This window comes from Cynocephalus volans, chromosome 5, assembly GCF_027409185.1.
Source record: "Cynocephalus volans isolate mCynVol1 chromosome 5, mCynVol1.pri, whole genome shotgun sequence".
In the NCBI taxonomy this organism is placed as follows: Eukaryota; Metazoa; Chordata; class Mammalia; order Dermoptera; family Cynocephalidae; genus Cynocephalus; species Cynocephalus volans.
This window is the reverse complement of record NC_084464.1, coordinates 132,983,991-132,996,276: the sequence shown is the minus strand read 5'-3', so window position 1 is coordinate 132,996,276 and position 12,286 is coordinate 132,983,991. Positions and strand designations below refer to the sequence as shown.

Sequence of the window (12,286 nt, the reverse complement as noted above, 5' to 3'; positions counted from 1 at the left end):
AATAATTAAATAATAACTCAAAATGCATATAAGATATAATTAAACCCATATAAGCTATAAGTAGAATTAAAAATGAATAAAATTTGATTAATTTTATCTGTTGTATTCTTAGAATTTTTTTAAATGAGCAATTCTCTGACTTTGAAAAACAAAATATCCTATTTAGTAAGTATTTCTTAAATAGGAAATAAGTCCCATTGTTTTAAATACAAGTCTTTCTTTTTTCCATATTCTTTTCTTTTTATTAGCCAAACTCAACCTCAAGTGCAGGTGCAGAATGAAGAAATTACAGAGGCTGACCTCCACCTTATTCAGGAGAGAGAGTCTTCTATCAGGCAACTTGAAGTAAGCTTTCCGTCATAGAGTTGGTCTGCTGCTCTTTTCTTAGTGAGTTTGTTCTCAAAACCTTTAGATAATGCTGGCAGAGGGGTTTAGAAAGAAAACTAAATAAATGCATCAATTTGATGGCATTCCTAACATATAAATTAGAATAATTTCTTTTTTTAAAAAAAAATAATAATCTCTTTAGTATTTGTGCTAGGGTGAGAGAAATACTTCCTTCCACCCCAACTTTTTTAAAATTCTAAATCATCCACAGTTCATCTTAGTATTGAGAAAATATCAGTCTAGAGATAAATGTCTCCAGAGAGTCTGGATGGCTGTCTATGCACACGATACATATCATAGCTGCATGAATAAGACTTTTTATAAGGGTATTGAAAGTATTTTATTTCTCTTTAGTATGTTTATGATATCAAAGAGAGCTAAATGATTTCTTATGCCATAGTTCTTGTGGTACCTACCTATTTCCTATAATGTGGGCTAATAATAGCAGTGGCTACAATTTATTTAGGGCCTTCCATGTGCCAGCACTATGTGATAAATTCTTTATGTTAATTATTTCATTTAGCCCTCATAAAAACTCTGTGAAGTAGTTAACTGCGTCATTATCATCACCATTTTACAGGGAAACTAAGGCACATGGTGAATGTGCAAATTGCCCTACCACCTGAATAAAATATTTAAACTCTTCTCTTTAATTGAGCAAAATAATAGTTATCATATATTGAAGAAAAGCAAACTCATAACTTCTTTATCCAATAAATTTATAACTCCTTTATCTAGCAGTAAAATTTATAACTTCACTAATCCAGTGCATATTCAAATTTATTAATGTGAAATTTTAAATTTACACCTAACATTTTGTTAAATTTATGTGAAATTTTTTACTAGAAATATGTCTTAAGAATATTTTTATACTCTCATAAGCAGATACTGCTTATAATAACAAAACTATCAGATTGCATAAAAATTAAGTCAGTAACCCATGGCCCTTCTCTATTACAGATTCTTCATTTCTATCCTGCCTCACTTAATATTTTTAATATCATAAATTTATTTTGGTGAACTGGTGGCTGTTGTTCAAGGTCTATTTAGTTAGAATTGCTTAGAGTAAAATATTTTCCCGATTTTTAAAAAATTTATGTATTAAATCTATATGCATGCTCACCTGTGTGAGTAGTGGTTTGGGTTTTTAAAATTCTCCCCCTTTGTGGAGTAGAGACTGAATTTCTGATTATAATAATATGTGCCTTTTCCTCTTAGGCTGATATTATGGATATTAACGAAATATTTAAAGATTTGGGAATGATGATTCATGAACAAGGAGATGTGATAGGTAAGACCTACTAGGTTAGATTTCATGAGGTGGGGGCAGGCTACACGCCAGTTTACCTGTGGTAACTTTTTCAAACAAGAGTAATGGCTTTCTCTCTCTCTCTCTCTCTCTCTCTCTCTCTCTCTCTCTCTCTTTCTCACACACACACACCCACACACCCACACACACACAGACAAAGTATCACCCTTGGCATTATCTAAAACAGACCTTGTTTTTGGCTCCTTCTAGTTGAAATGACCAGTTTTATTTATTTCAGAAGCCCCAAATTTAATCAGGGCCTGCTGCTGCTGAGACCATGGCAGGTACCAAGTGGCATCATTCTAGCTTATTTCCAGGACCTCTGGTTTCAGTCTTATCCCAATTTAATTCTCATCATGCCAAGGACTTTGGGGGAAACTTGTGATAATCAGAATTGTGCATGCTGTCTTGTCTTTTAGGTTATAGAGAATAGGTAGCCATTCGCCTCATCATTCATTCTAATAGCTTTTTTGGTAGATTAATAGTATTAGATAGTAGTAATTCTTTTAAAAAATAGAGGTACTAAGAATTTCTTTAAAATTTTAAATGTAATAAGTAGTTCTTCAGTTAAGGTGTAATTGTCAGAATTGATCAGGATCCTGATCTTTTTTACCGTTTTGAAATATGGAGCTATCTGTGGATGTGTCTAAAGATACATTTAATATGCTTTCTGAATTTGGTTCAGTTGAAATACTTCCACCTTTACTTTAATGTAGCTATTATTTATCCAGTCTTACCCTCCTCTGTATCCCCAGTGGATTACAGGATAAAATTTCAAAAACCTATTTACTTATTCTTTCAACAAATGTTTGTTGAGTGCCTGCTATGTCCAGGCACAAGTCTAGACATTGAGGATTCAGCTGAAATTAAGCAACACATAAAGACCCTGCCTCATTGATCTCATCATTGGGGAAGAGAGACAATGTTTTTAAAAAAGGAAGAAAAGGAAGTAAATGGTTGTAAGTGCTGTGGGGAAAGTAAGGCCAGAGTAGAGGGATGGGATTTGTGGCATTGTAGGATGCTGCTGCTTTACACAGGGTAGTCTGGTAAGGGCTTACTGAAGCCTTCATACAAGTAAAGAAGCAAGTAAGAGAAAAAGTGTTCCAGGCAGAGGGGACAGCAAGTGCAAAGGCCTTGAGGCAGAAGCACACCTGGCATTTTTGGTGAGTGATGAGAGCAGGAGGGAGATGGAGGGCATGTCTGAAGTCACAGGGGATGACTTCAAGTAGGAGCCTGAGCCATTGTGAGGACTTTTACTAGTGATAATGAATGGGGGGGGGGGGGGGCTGTCTGGTTAGCTTAGTTTAGAGCACAGTGTTAGTAACACCAAAGTCAAGGGTTCTGACCCCCGTATCAGTTCCCCCCTCTACCCCCCACCCCCCAAAAAAGTTGAACAGAGAAGTGCTGTGACTTTGCATAGGCTTTAAAAGACTCATGGCTACTGGGTTGAGAGCACACTGCAAAGTGGCAAGACTAAAAGCAAGAAGACCACATAAAAGGCTAGTGCAGTAATCCAGATGAGCAGTCATGTTGGATTGGATCAGGTTGGAAGCAGAGAGATGGTGAGAAGTGGTAGAATTCTGGATGTTTTTTAAATGAAGAGCCAAGAAGATTTACTGACTGGCTGGGTATGGGTGCAGGAGAAAGAGTTAATTAATTAAAGGGTGACTCTAAGATTTTGGCTTGGCCTTCTAAAATGGTGGAACTGCTGTTTTCTGAGGAGGGAAGTCTATAACTGGAGCAGGTTTGGCTAGGTGTGAATCAGTAATGTTCGGATGTTAAGTTTGATATGTCCGTTGACAAGAAGTGAAGGTTGGCTAGGATTGGTAATGTGAATATGGAGTTCAAGGGAGAAGTCTGGGCTGGGGTTATACATTTAGGAGTCATCTGCACATAGGTGGTATTTAAAGCCATGAGTTTGGGTGAGATCACCCAGGAGACAAGTCTAGACAGAGAAGAGGTCTGGTTCCTATAAATATTTAAAGCAGGGTTGACAAACTATGTCCATTTGCCTTTGTATTGTCTGTGGCTTCGCACAGCAAAGGCATAGTTGAGGTCTGTTGACATAGTTGAGGCATAGTTGAGAGACCATATGACCTGCAAAGTTTAAACAATTTACTCTCTGGCCCTTTACAGAAAAAGTTTGTTGACCCCCCAATTTAAAGCACAGAGAGCTGAGGAAGAACCAACAAAAAAAATCTAAGAAAGAATAGCCAGTGATGGAGAGGAAAACTAGGTGAATGTATGGTCCTGGAGGAGAAACGAAGAAAGTGCTTCCAGGACTCTAGATTGTCATCTGTTTCAGATGTTGCTGTTAGGTCAAGTAAAGCGAGGATTAAGAGTGGACTGCTAAATTTAACCATGTGACCTCGATAAGAGCTGTGCCAGCGAAATAGTGTAGGCAAAAAAGTTCAGGAGAGAATGGGAGGAGAGCAGTGGAAAATAGCACATGGAGGTGACTCTTTCAAGCAGTCATGCAGGAAAGTGGAACAGAGAAGAAGGTCATGGCTGCAAATGGACGTGGCATAAACGAGGCTTTTTTGATTGGTTTGTTTTTAAGATAGCAGCTGTAGGATTAATGGGAATGGTTTACCAGGGAAAGAAATATTGATGATAAGTGAGAGAGAAGATTTCTAGACTGAGGTCCTTGAGTTAGGTGACTAAGAATGGGGTAAAGTACATATATGGAGAGACTGGCTCTTGCTCAGGGCAGGGACAGTTCCTCCCTGACAATAGGAGAGATGTCACAGCACACAGAGATTGCATGTAGCTGGTAGATAGTGTCATGGGTGAGTGTAGAAATGTCTTCTGATTGTTCCTGTTGTATCAGTGAGCTGGAAATCAAGGTCATTGGCTGAAAACAGTAATGCTTGAGGAGGCATAAGAAGTTTGAGGAGCGGGGAGAAAGTATAACAGTCTTCCAGGAGTTAGGGAGATAATGTCAGCATAAAGTTATTCTTTTTATATCTATCTTCAGCTGCATGGGTACTGGTTGGAATTGTGTCATGTACATGTGACTAAAGCAGGAAGGGCAAGAAAGGCCATGCTAAATGATGGCCCATGGAATCTAAGTGAGGTGAGGAGGGAGTGAGGGCATGGAGTGAGGGACTGTGAAAATGTGGTAGGGTCAATAAAGGTTGAAAATTGCTGGAGTCAGGATGTTAGGAGGGGTGAGCTGTGAAGATAGCAGGTGGTGGTCAGGGAGTAAGAACCTTGAAATTGAGATTATGGAGCAGCTGCAGTTATTGGTAATGACAAGGTTTGGGATGTGGCCATGGAAGTGGGTGGCTAAGAAAGGTGGCAGGCATTTCATTGACCACACTTTGAGATAAGTGTCGTCAATGAATTGAGATATCCCCTGAGGAAATAGTATTCTTTGGAAAGTCAAGATACCAATTTTTCCTGTGTGGTGGAGAAAATCTTCGGCAGTGAGAAGAGGAGAGTTGATCTATTTTGCACATTGGTCTTGAGACAGAACAAGTTGTGGAGTTTGAGACAGAGAAGCTGTTGTGCTGACACTAATTTGGTAGTTGTCGGGTGACAGTACTTTTCGGGGGTTGCCAGGTACAACTGGAGTTGCATTGTAATGAAGATGATCAAGGGTATTTTCTTCAAATGTTTGTCTTGCTTGGATCACCTGAAATAGTATAAGGAAGAATTCTAGCTAGCTTAAAAAAATTTAACCTCGTGATTTACTACTAATATTAAACTTTGAATAATAAGCGTATTTAATCTTACCTTGCATGAAATGTAGTGATTTATTACTGGAGCATAATTACATGTTTAACGTTTTTTTTGTGTGTGTCTTTTATTTTAAAGACAGCATAGAAGCTAATGTAGAAAATGCAGAGGTACATGTTCAACAAGCAAATCAGCAGCTGTCAAGGGCAGCAAATTATCAGGTAATGTTAACTGTAATAAATTTTCTTATAACTTAGCCTTTAACATGTGTTAGAGTGTGTGTGTGCACGTGTGTGCACACGCATGCGTGCACATGTATGTACATGTGAATAATCAGGCTTAAAGTGGCTAGAGAGGTTAAAGTTTAAAATCCCATGAAAGAGTGGCGAGAAATATGTTAGTCAGTTTAAAACTGGCTTTAGCTTGTATATTCTCAGGGTTGAAGCAGAGTTGTGGCCACAGGGATTGGAAGTTCACTGTGTAGAGTCCCAAGGTTTGCAGGACACCTCCAGGCTCTTCTTAATGGCTGGTGGTCTCTGAGGTCATTGTGACATTCCAACCCAGAAACCTCTTTGATAACCTTCTCCCTCCATTTCTCACTGTTCCCTTTTACCTTTTATTTCTTTTTGTCAATGGCACTCTGTACTAAAAAGGCAAAGATCCTTGTCCTAAAGAGATTTATTTAGGTCCTGTGGAAATTATATTAGTTTGGAATGTCATCAATAATTAGATATTCTTTCAACATTCAGGAGACCCTTAAAGAATGAATTTATTTCTAAAGTAAATTGGGTTAATATAGGGAGTCCTTATGTATATGTCAAATATAAATTATGTGTCAAGTACTGTACAGATTTTAGGACTGAACTGTTAATGTATAATATGTAGTCCTTTGATGTTCAACAAGGATAAGGCCAGGCTCTTTGGGAACCCCTAAATAAGACTGTAGCGTTTGATTTCCCTTTTAACTCATTTTTTTGTTGTTGCTCATAATTATCATTTTCTCAGACCTTGTTACCTTCTTATAAAACATCTACAATACTGTTACCTTCTTAGATATTTTCAATTGCTTTTCACTTCCCCCACTAACTTTAGAAGTTTCCTTTCATTTCACTGCCATTTTTTCACTAGACAAATCACTGTGTATTCAGTGCTACACAAATAACAATGAAGCTGTATGGAGATTGCTGATTTGTAGCCTATTATATTCACTCACAGAGTGACTCCTGTTTACCATCTCCATGTGTGTAATTCAGATATGTAGCTCAGCAGACATGGACTTTAGGTGCCCCTCATGAAGAGTTGAAAACACACACACAGTAATCTGTATTCAAGGGATCTTGTGAAACTGTTAGCATATAACTATCCAAACAATGTTTAATGGGATTAATCAGAGACTGGGTTTACATGTTATTTTGTTTTGCCTTTGGAATTTGGAGGATGTAAATATATCCCTATGTTTTATTTTTCCTCCTCCTTGGAAGAACAAGCCTACAGCTACCCTGGGGAAAAGGCACATTTCTTCCCAAACTGCCCCCTAAGTCTGGGAGCTGCCCCCAAACTTAATTCTCACAGTCCCTGAGGGGATGAAGAGAGGGCCAAGAAGCACTGTGCTGAGAAAAGAGACAGCTTTCCATAGTCCTACTTGAGTTCCTTGATATTAAACTTACGCATCTGCAAACTGTGGTGCTTCTAAATAATTTGGGAGAGATAGGACCGCAAAGGAAGGACATAAGTGCTCTTTTCCATCCGCACTATGGGGAGTACCCCTAGGCAACAAATGTGCCGTAGTGGTATTATACCCGTGATGACTCAGAAAGGTACCTTACACGTGTGTCTGTGGTAACCAAATAGAGTCTGGGGAAAATATTCATGCATGATACTATTGAAACTTCAGAGAAATTGTGTGTAATACATGAGGAGTATTCAGATGAAAAATTAAATAAGTATGTGGAATACTGGAAGTATCCATGGTTTTCAGGGTAATTTTCAAGTCAGAAACATACCTTTTTTTTAAATTTTATGGTACTTCTAGTTGACACAGTAAATTTACAAATTTTTTACTTTGCAAGAAAAAGGACTCCTGCATGTTGGTGTGAAATACACAAGCCATTAAAGAAATACAGAAATCTACAACTGGGCCAGGAATGAAGAATGGAACAAAATGTTTAACCTTTATATTTTAAATTACAACACTGTAATTTTGTTAGCTCTTTGGTTTTTATTTGTATGTTAAGATTTTGAAAGTAGTTTTCATTAGTGTTAAAGAATGGGAATGATTTCGGAAAATAATAAATTTACTTGAGGAAAAATTGCCAAATATTTATACTTGCTAATATTTTTAGAGAACTCATTTTTAAGGGCAACTTTTTAATAGAAGTTTAAAATGCATATGCTTTTAAGCTGTTCTTCGTTTTCATACATACTAAACTAAATTATTTCTGTGTCTTCTTTTATAAGCCCAACCACACCCCCAGAAAAATTGCCAACAAAAGTTGAAAAATTACTCCCTTGATTTTCATTAATTCAAGATGAATATTTTTTGAAAGAAGAGTGCTAAATGTATTGAAGAGATCTTTGAGAAACAAAAAACACAGCCAAAAATTTGAGGGCAATAAACTATTAATTTTACTCTATAAGTGAACCAAATTATTTTCAGTTGCTATAGAGCTACTCCACTAAATCTGTAAACATGTTTTTGTTTTTGCTTCTGCAGCGCAAATCCAGAAAAACCCTGTGCATCATCATTTTTATCCTTGTCATTGGACTTGTGATTATCGGTTTCATCATATGGGAAATAAAAGGCTAAAATTATAAAGGAGCACACTATTTCACTACATTATCTAAATTATGTAGGAAGATTTCCGTAATTATGTTTTATTATTATTATTTTAAAATTATTGCATAAAGGACGGTTTCCATAATTTGTTATTTCTATTGGGGGTTGGGGGGAGAGTTTCCTTTGGATTAAATGTGGTATTTTCTAATACTGGAAGTTTTTCTAAATGTCATTGCTGACATAACTTTCATGTTTTTCAATTTAATAACTGTAAGGTTTTTGCCCGCATTGTACATGCCTTTCATTTATAATTTATTTACCCTGTTTGACTTAGTTTTTGAAATTAGTAAATTTAAAGGTATGTTCTGTGTGCATCTCTCTGTTACCATGTAACATGCACCCAGATTTGAGTTACTTCAGTTAAAAATCTCACATTTAATTTTCGTTTGGGTCAGCAGAAAAAAAATATTCTCAGTCACTTAAAAAAATTAACATATCTGTTTGTGGGTTGTTTTTTTTCCTGGTTCACAACAGCACAAATTATCTATTTCACTTTTATTGTTGGTTTCCTTTTAAGACCCTTGTTTACTCTGAATTAAATCAGTGAATAATTCCTAGTATATCTCCTACTCCTGACTGTGTATATATTAAGCATTTGCTGTAGATTGCCTGGTAAAAATACTAAGGGTGATTGTTTTTACATGTGGTCTATTTAAGTCTGATATTTACTGGGGAAAATGTAGTGACTATAAATGATTAATAATTTGGAGGAAGAGTATGAAAAGTCAATACCAATAACCTGTCGTGTTTGGATTCTAAAGATCCCAACTTGTTATTCTACTAAACTTCTTAACAATACTATCTGGTTTTGTGGGCCATTATTTATCTTCCCTTCTGTCCTCTAGAATAATGGTTACCTATGTGTCTTTGGGTCAGAATTACTTTTGGGAGGTAGCTTTGCCACAGTTACTGTTTTGGGGCACCTACCACCGAAAATTTAGTGTTTACCCTGTGTATCATTTTGTACCATCCTTCATTAGAAAAGGAATTGAATGTTTGCCAATTAACTCACTTGCCTTTTTAAATCGATGTTGTTTTAATGCACTAATCTGAATATTGTAAAAAGGATTATCTTAGTTTATAGTTTGTATTTTATAATGTTCTTATATAGCAGTTTGGTAGTGAAGGCAATGTTTAACATGGCAAGCTCTCAAGACTTCAAATGGGAACAAATAAAATTAAGTAACTACGTAAATTGTATCTTTGCAACCAAAATAAAGATGACTTAAAAGGTGTCTGGATAGGTCTATTTCATGACAACTCTGCATCTGTGTGACCAACGCTTACCTCAAGCTTTTGGTGCAGTGCTACCTGAAATCTCAACACTGCAGTTGGAACCACATGCACTGCGGCCATTCTATATCTTTCTGGAGCTCCAGTTTATTCAAACTTTATTTTGGAAATTTTCAAATGTTTTGTCACTAATAGGTAGAAGTTGCTTTGCATGTCAGTAAAACTCGATTTTTCCCACAGAAGGGAATATAGAAAATGTGAGTGAGTGGAACTTTGAGACTTTGGGTTGCCAGAATCATATTGCTTTAATGAACAAGATGGGTGATACAGGGAGAATTCATACCTTTTCTGAGGTCAGAAAAGGCCTTTTCGAAAATTATCTCTCTTTATAAATACACAGAGGCACATACTATTTCATGTGATAAACTAGTGTCTTATGGCTATATGAAACTCCCAGTGGCTTCCACAAATCTCAATTTTTTTGCCACAGCTGTACTTGTTAAAATGCTTATTCCCTTACAGGCCAAGTACATTTACTTCCATTCACAGTGAGCTCCTAGTAACAACAAAAGCACTTAAAAATTTTTGGCATGGTTTTAATATCTTTATTTAAAGTGTAATCATTTATAAATTATTTTAACTGGGACACTGATCAATGATTTAAAGCAGGAACTTTAGAGGCTTGCATTCTTTTAAGAAACATTAATTTTGAGGGAAAATTTTACACAAAATATTTGGAAAACAAAAAGAATAGTCTTAATTAGGAAAAATTAAATGAAAAACATGATACAGTAGCCAAATAAAAAAATTCTTAAAATTTTCCTTTAGATCAGTTTTAGAATTGCTTTAAAAAGTGAAGGCTGCACTATGGAAAATAAACTTGGAGTTTTGACGAGTGACAGCATGTCTGAATCTGTTTGAATCAAACTGAAGTAGTTTCCTTATCAAGTGACACATGTTCACTTTAGCGTGCTTGAGACAAACTGGAACAACACAAATTGAGATTAACCAGCCTCTTAAATTGAATGATGGTGTGGCATTAAGTATTTGGTTGTTGCATTGGTCATTAAATATGAAAATGTTTTGGTTTTGCAAAACAATTGATGGTAGAAGAGTAACTGGTGCCATTTCAACATAGTGCGGCTTGTTTTTCAGTAGATGTGGGATCATCTGTTTGAAAAGTATAGATATGGGCACAAATGGAGATCAATCTAGGAGAGAAACCATGAACGCAATGTCTGTGGTTGGGCCACAGAGCACGGTGGGTGCCCCAGCAGCGTCTGCAGCAGTCACTGAGAATACTGCACTGGAAGAGGTTGATGCTGGGTCGTTCAGTGTCTTCACTGCTTTTGTTAAAAATGGTAAAATTTTGTACACAGAAAAGTTGCATTTTGAATACCAGTCTTTTTAGACAAATCCATAATGGCAAAAAAGGTTAACTATGAAGGCTTCTTGTTTCACAAAATAGGTTAGTGGTTTAACAAGCAAAGTGCAAGATAGTTTTTGTAGTTGGTGTAGTCTTCATTTGTGTCTCCACTTAGAAAGATGAATGTCGTAATAAAAGATAACACCTTAAAGAAAATGAAGTCACTGTCTTCATAGCTAAGAGCAATTCACAGGGGTCACTTATTCAACATTTATTTTTTGAAAGTCGAAATTGAATGTATTTCTTATATATGGCCAGCTTGCTGCAGTGTAAATAAAGTTTCAGAATGTGCTGAAGCAAGTTGATTGAGGAAGTTATGAATTTAACAGTATTTTCAGTTCATTTAAATATGATGTAAATGTCAGAATGGTAAATAAAAAACAACAGTCATCTTTCCTTCCTGGGGGAAAAAATGTTATGTATTTTTGTGATTCAGAGAAAAACAAACAAACAAAAAATAAACTACCTGTGAATCCCAGACCTCTTCAGTCCATCATAAGATTTGAATAGTTTGACCTCTCACCAAGGAAATACATTTATCAAAATTTACACCAAGAGCCTGAAAACGTTACAGCGTACCACTTTGACACAATTACTGACGTGTACTTGACAATTGCCCTGACATAGCTCATAAATCAATGAAGATAAAGGCATTTTCCCCATATATTTAGAAATTTGTTTCTCAAAATACTGTGACAAGGGAGATAGGCAAGAAATTGCCTGGATGCTAAACATGCAGTCTTACCTTGTTTCAGCTGAATTTTCCAAAGTCAGTAGACTTGATGATGCAGCATCTCATTCACAAGGTTAATAAGACAGGTGGGAACTTTTTCCCTCTTAATGCCAATTTTAATTATTTTAACATTTCAGTCAGGAAACAAACCACTTGATGCATTGTAAGCTTAAAGAATTTTAAGGTTTTAATATAGAGAATTAGAAGCTTCTCACATCAGAAGGGTGAGTAAGGGAAGGTGTCTGCAGCAATGAAGAGGGTGGATTTCAGGAGCTGGCCAAAGAACTGTGAATCTCAAGAACATCCAGAAGCTCCTGCTGTCCGAGCCTTCAGCACTGACACTGCTGAGTCTCAAGGGGCTGTCACCAGCTCTCTCAGCTGTTACTAGCACCAAAGCAGGTGACTTGCAAAAGATCTTGAAGTTGCTATGAAGCCCATGTCTACTGCTTACCCACACTTCTGCCTATAACAACCTCTGAGGATGGTTGGCTGCTTTTCTCTGCCTTCCAAATCTCATGGAAGTACCTCTCATTGGTCAACTCTCACTTACAACCAAAGAATGAAAGAGATTCTGGAAAGTGTGGTTTCTGGCTTCCCTGCAATGCAGAGGACACTCCAGAAGGAGGGGGCAGTGATGTTGATATGACAGTCTAGCCCAATAGTGAAACAATCACATATAGA

At 36.6% G+C, this 12,286-nt stretch overlaps 1 protein-coding gene across 1 annotated transcript in view; it reads left to right on the top strand.

Annotated features, from left to right (window-relative positions):
- Nucleotides 1-9,448, top strand: part of STX7 (syntaxin 7) — a 46,907-nt gene extending 37,459 nt beyond the window's left edge. Inside the window, exons 7-10 of the mRNA XM_063097197.1 lie at nucleotides 249-345; nucleotides 1,606-1,678; nucleotides 5,516-5,598; nucleotides 8,091-9,448. Of these exons, the coding sequence (XP_062953267.1) occupies nucleotides 249-345; nucleotides 1,606-1,678; nucleotides 5,516-5,598; nucleotides 8,091-8,183 (346 nt within the window). The 3' untranslated portion in view covers nucleotides 8,184-9,448. The remainder of the gene's footprint in view (nucleotides 1-248; nucleotides 346-1,605; nucleotides 1,679-5,515; nucleotides 5,599-8,090) is intronic.
- Nucleotides 9,449-12,286: the final 2,838 nt, after the last annotated feature.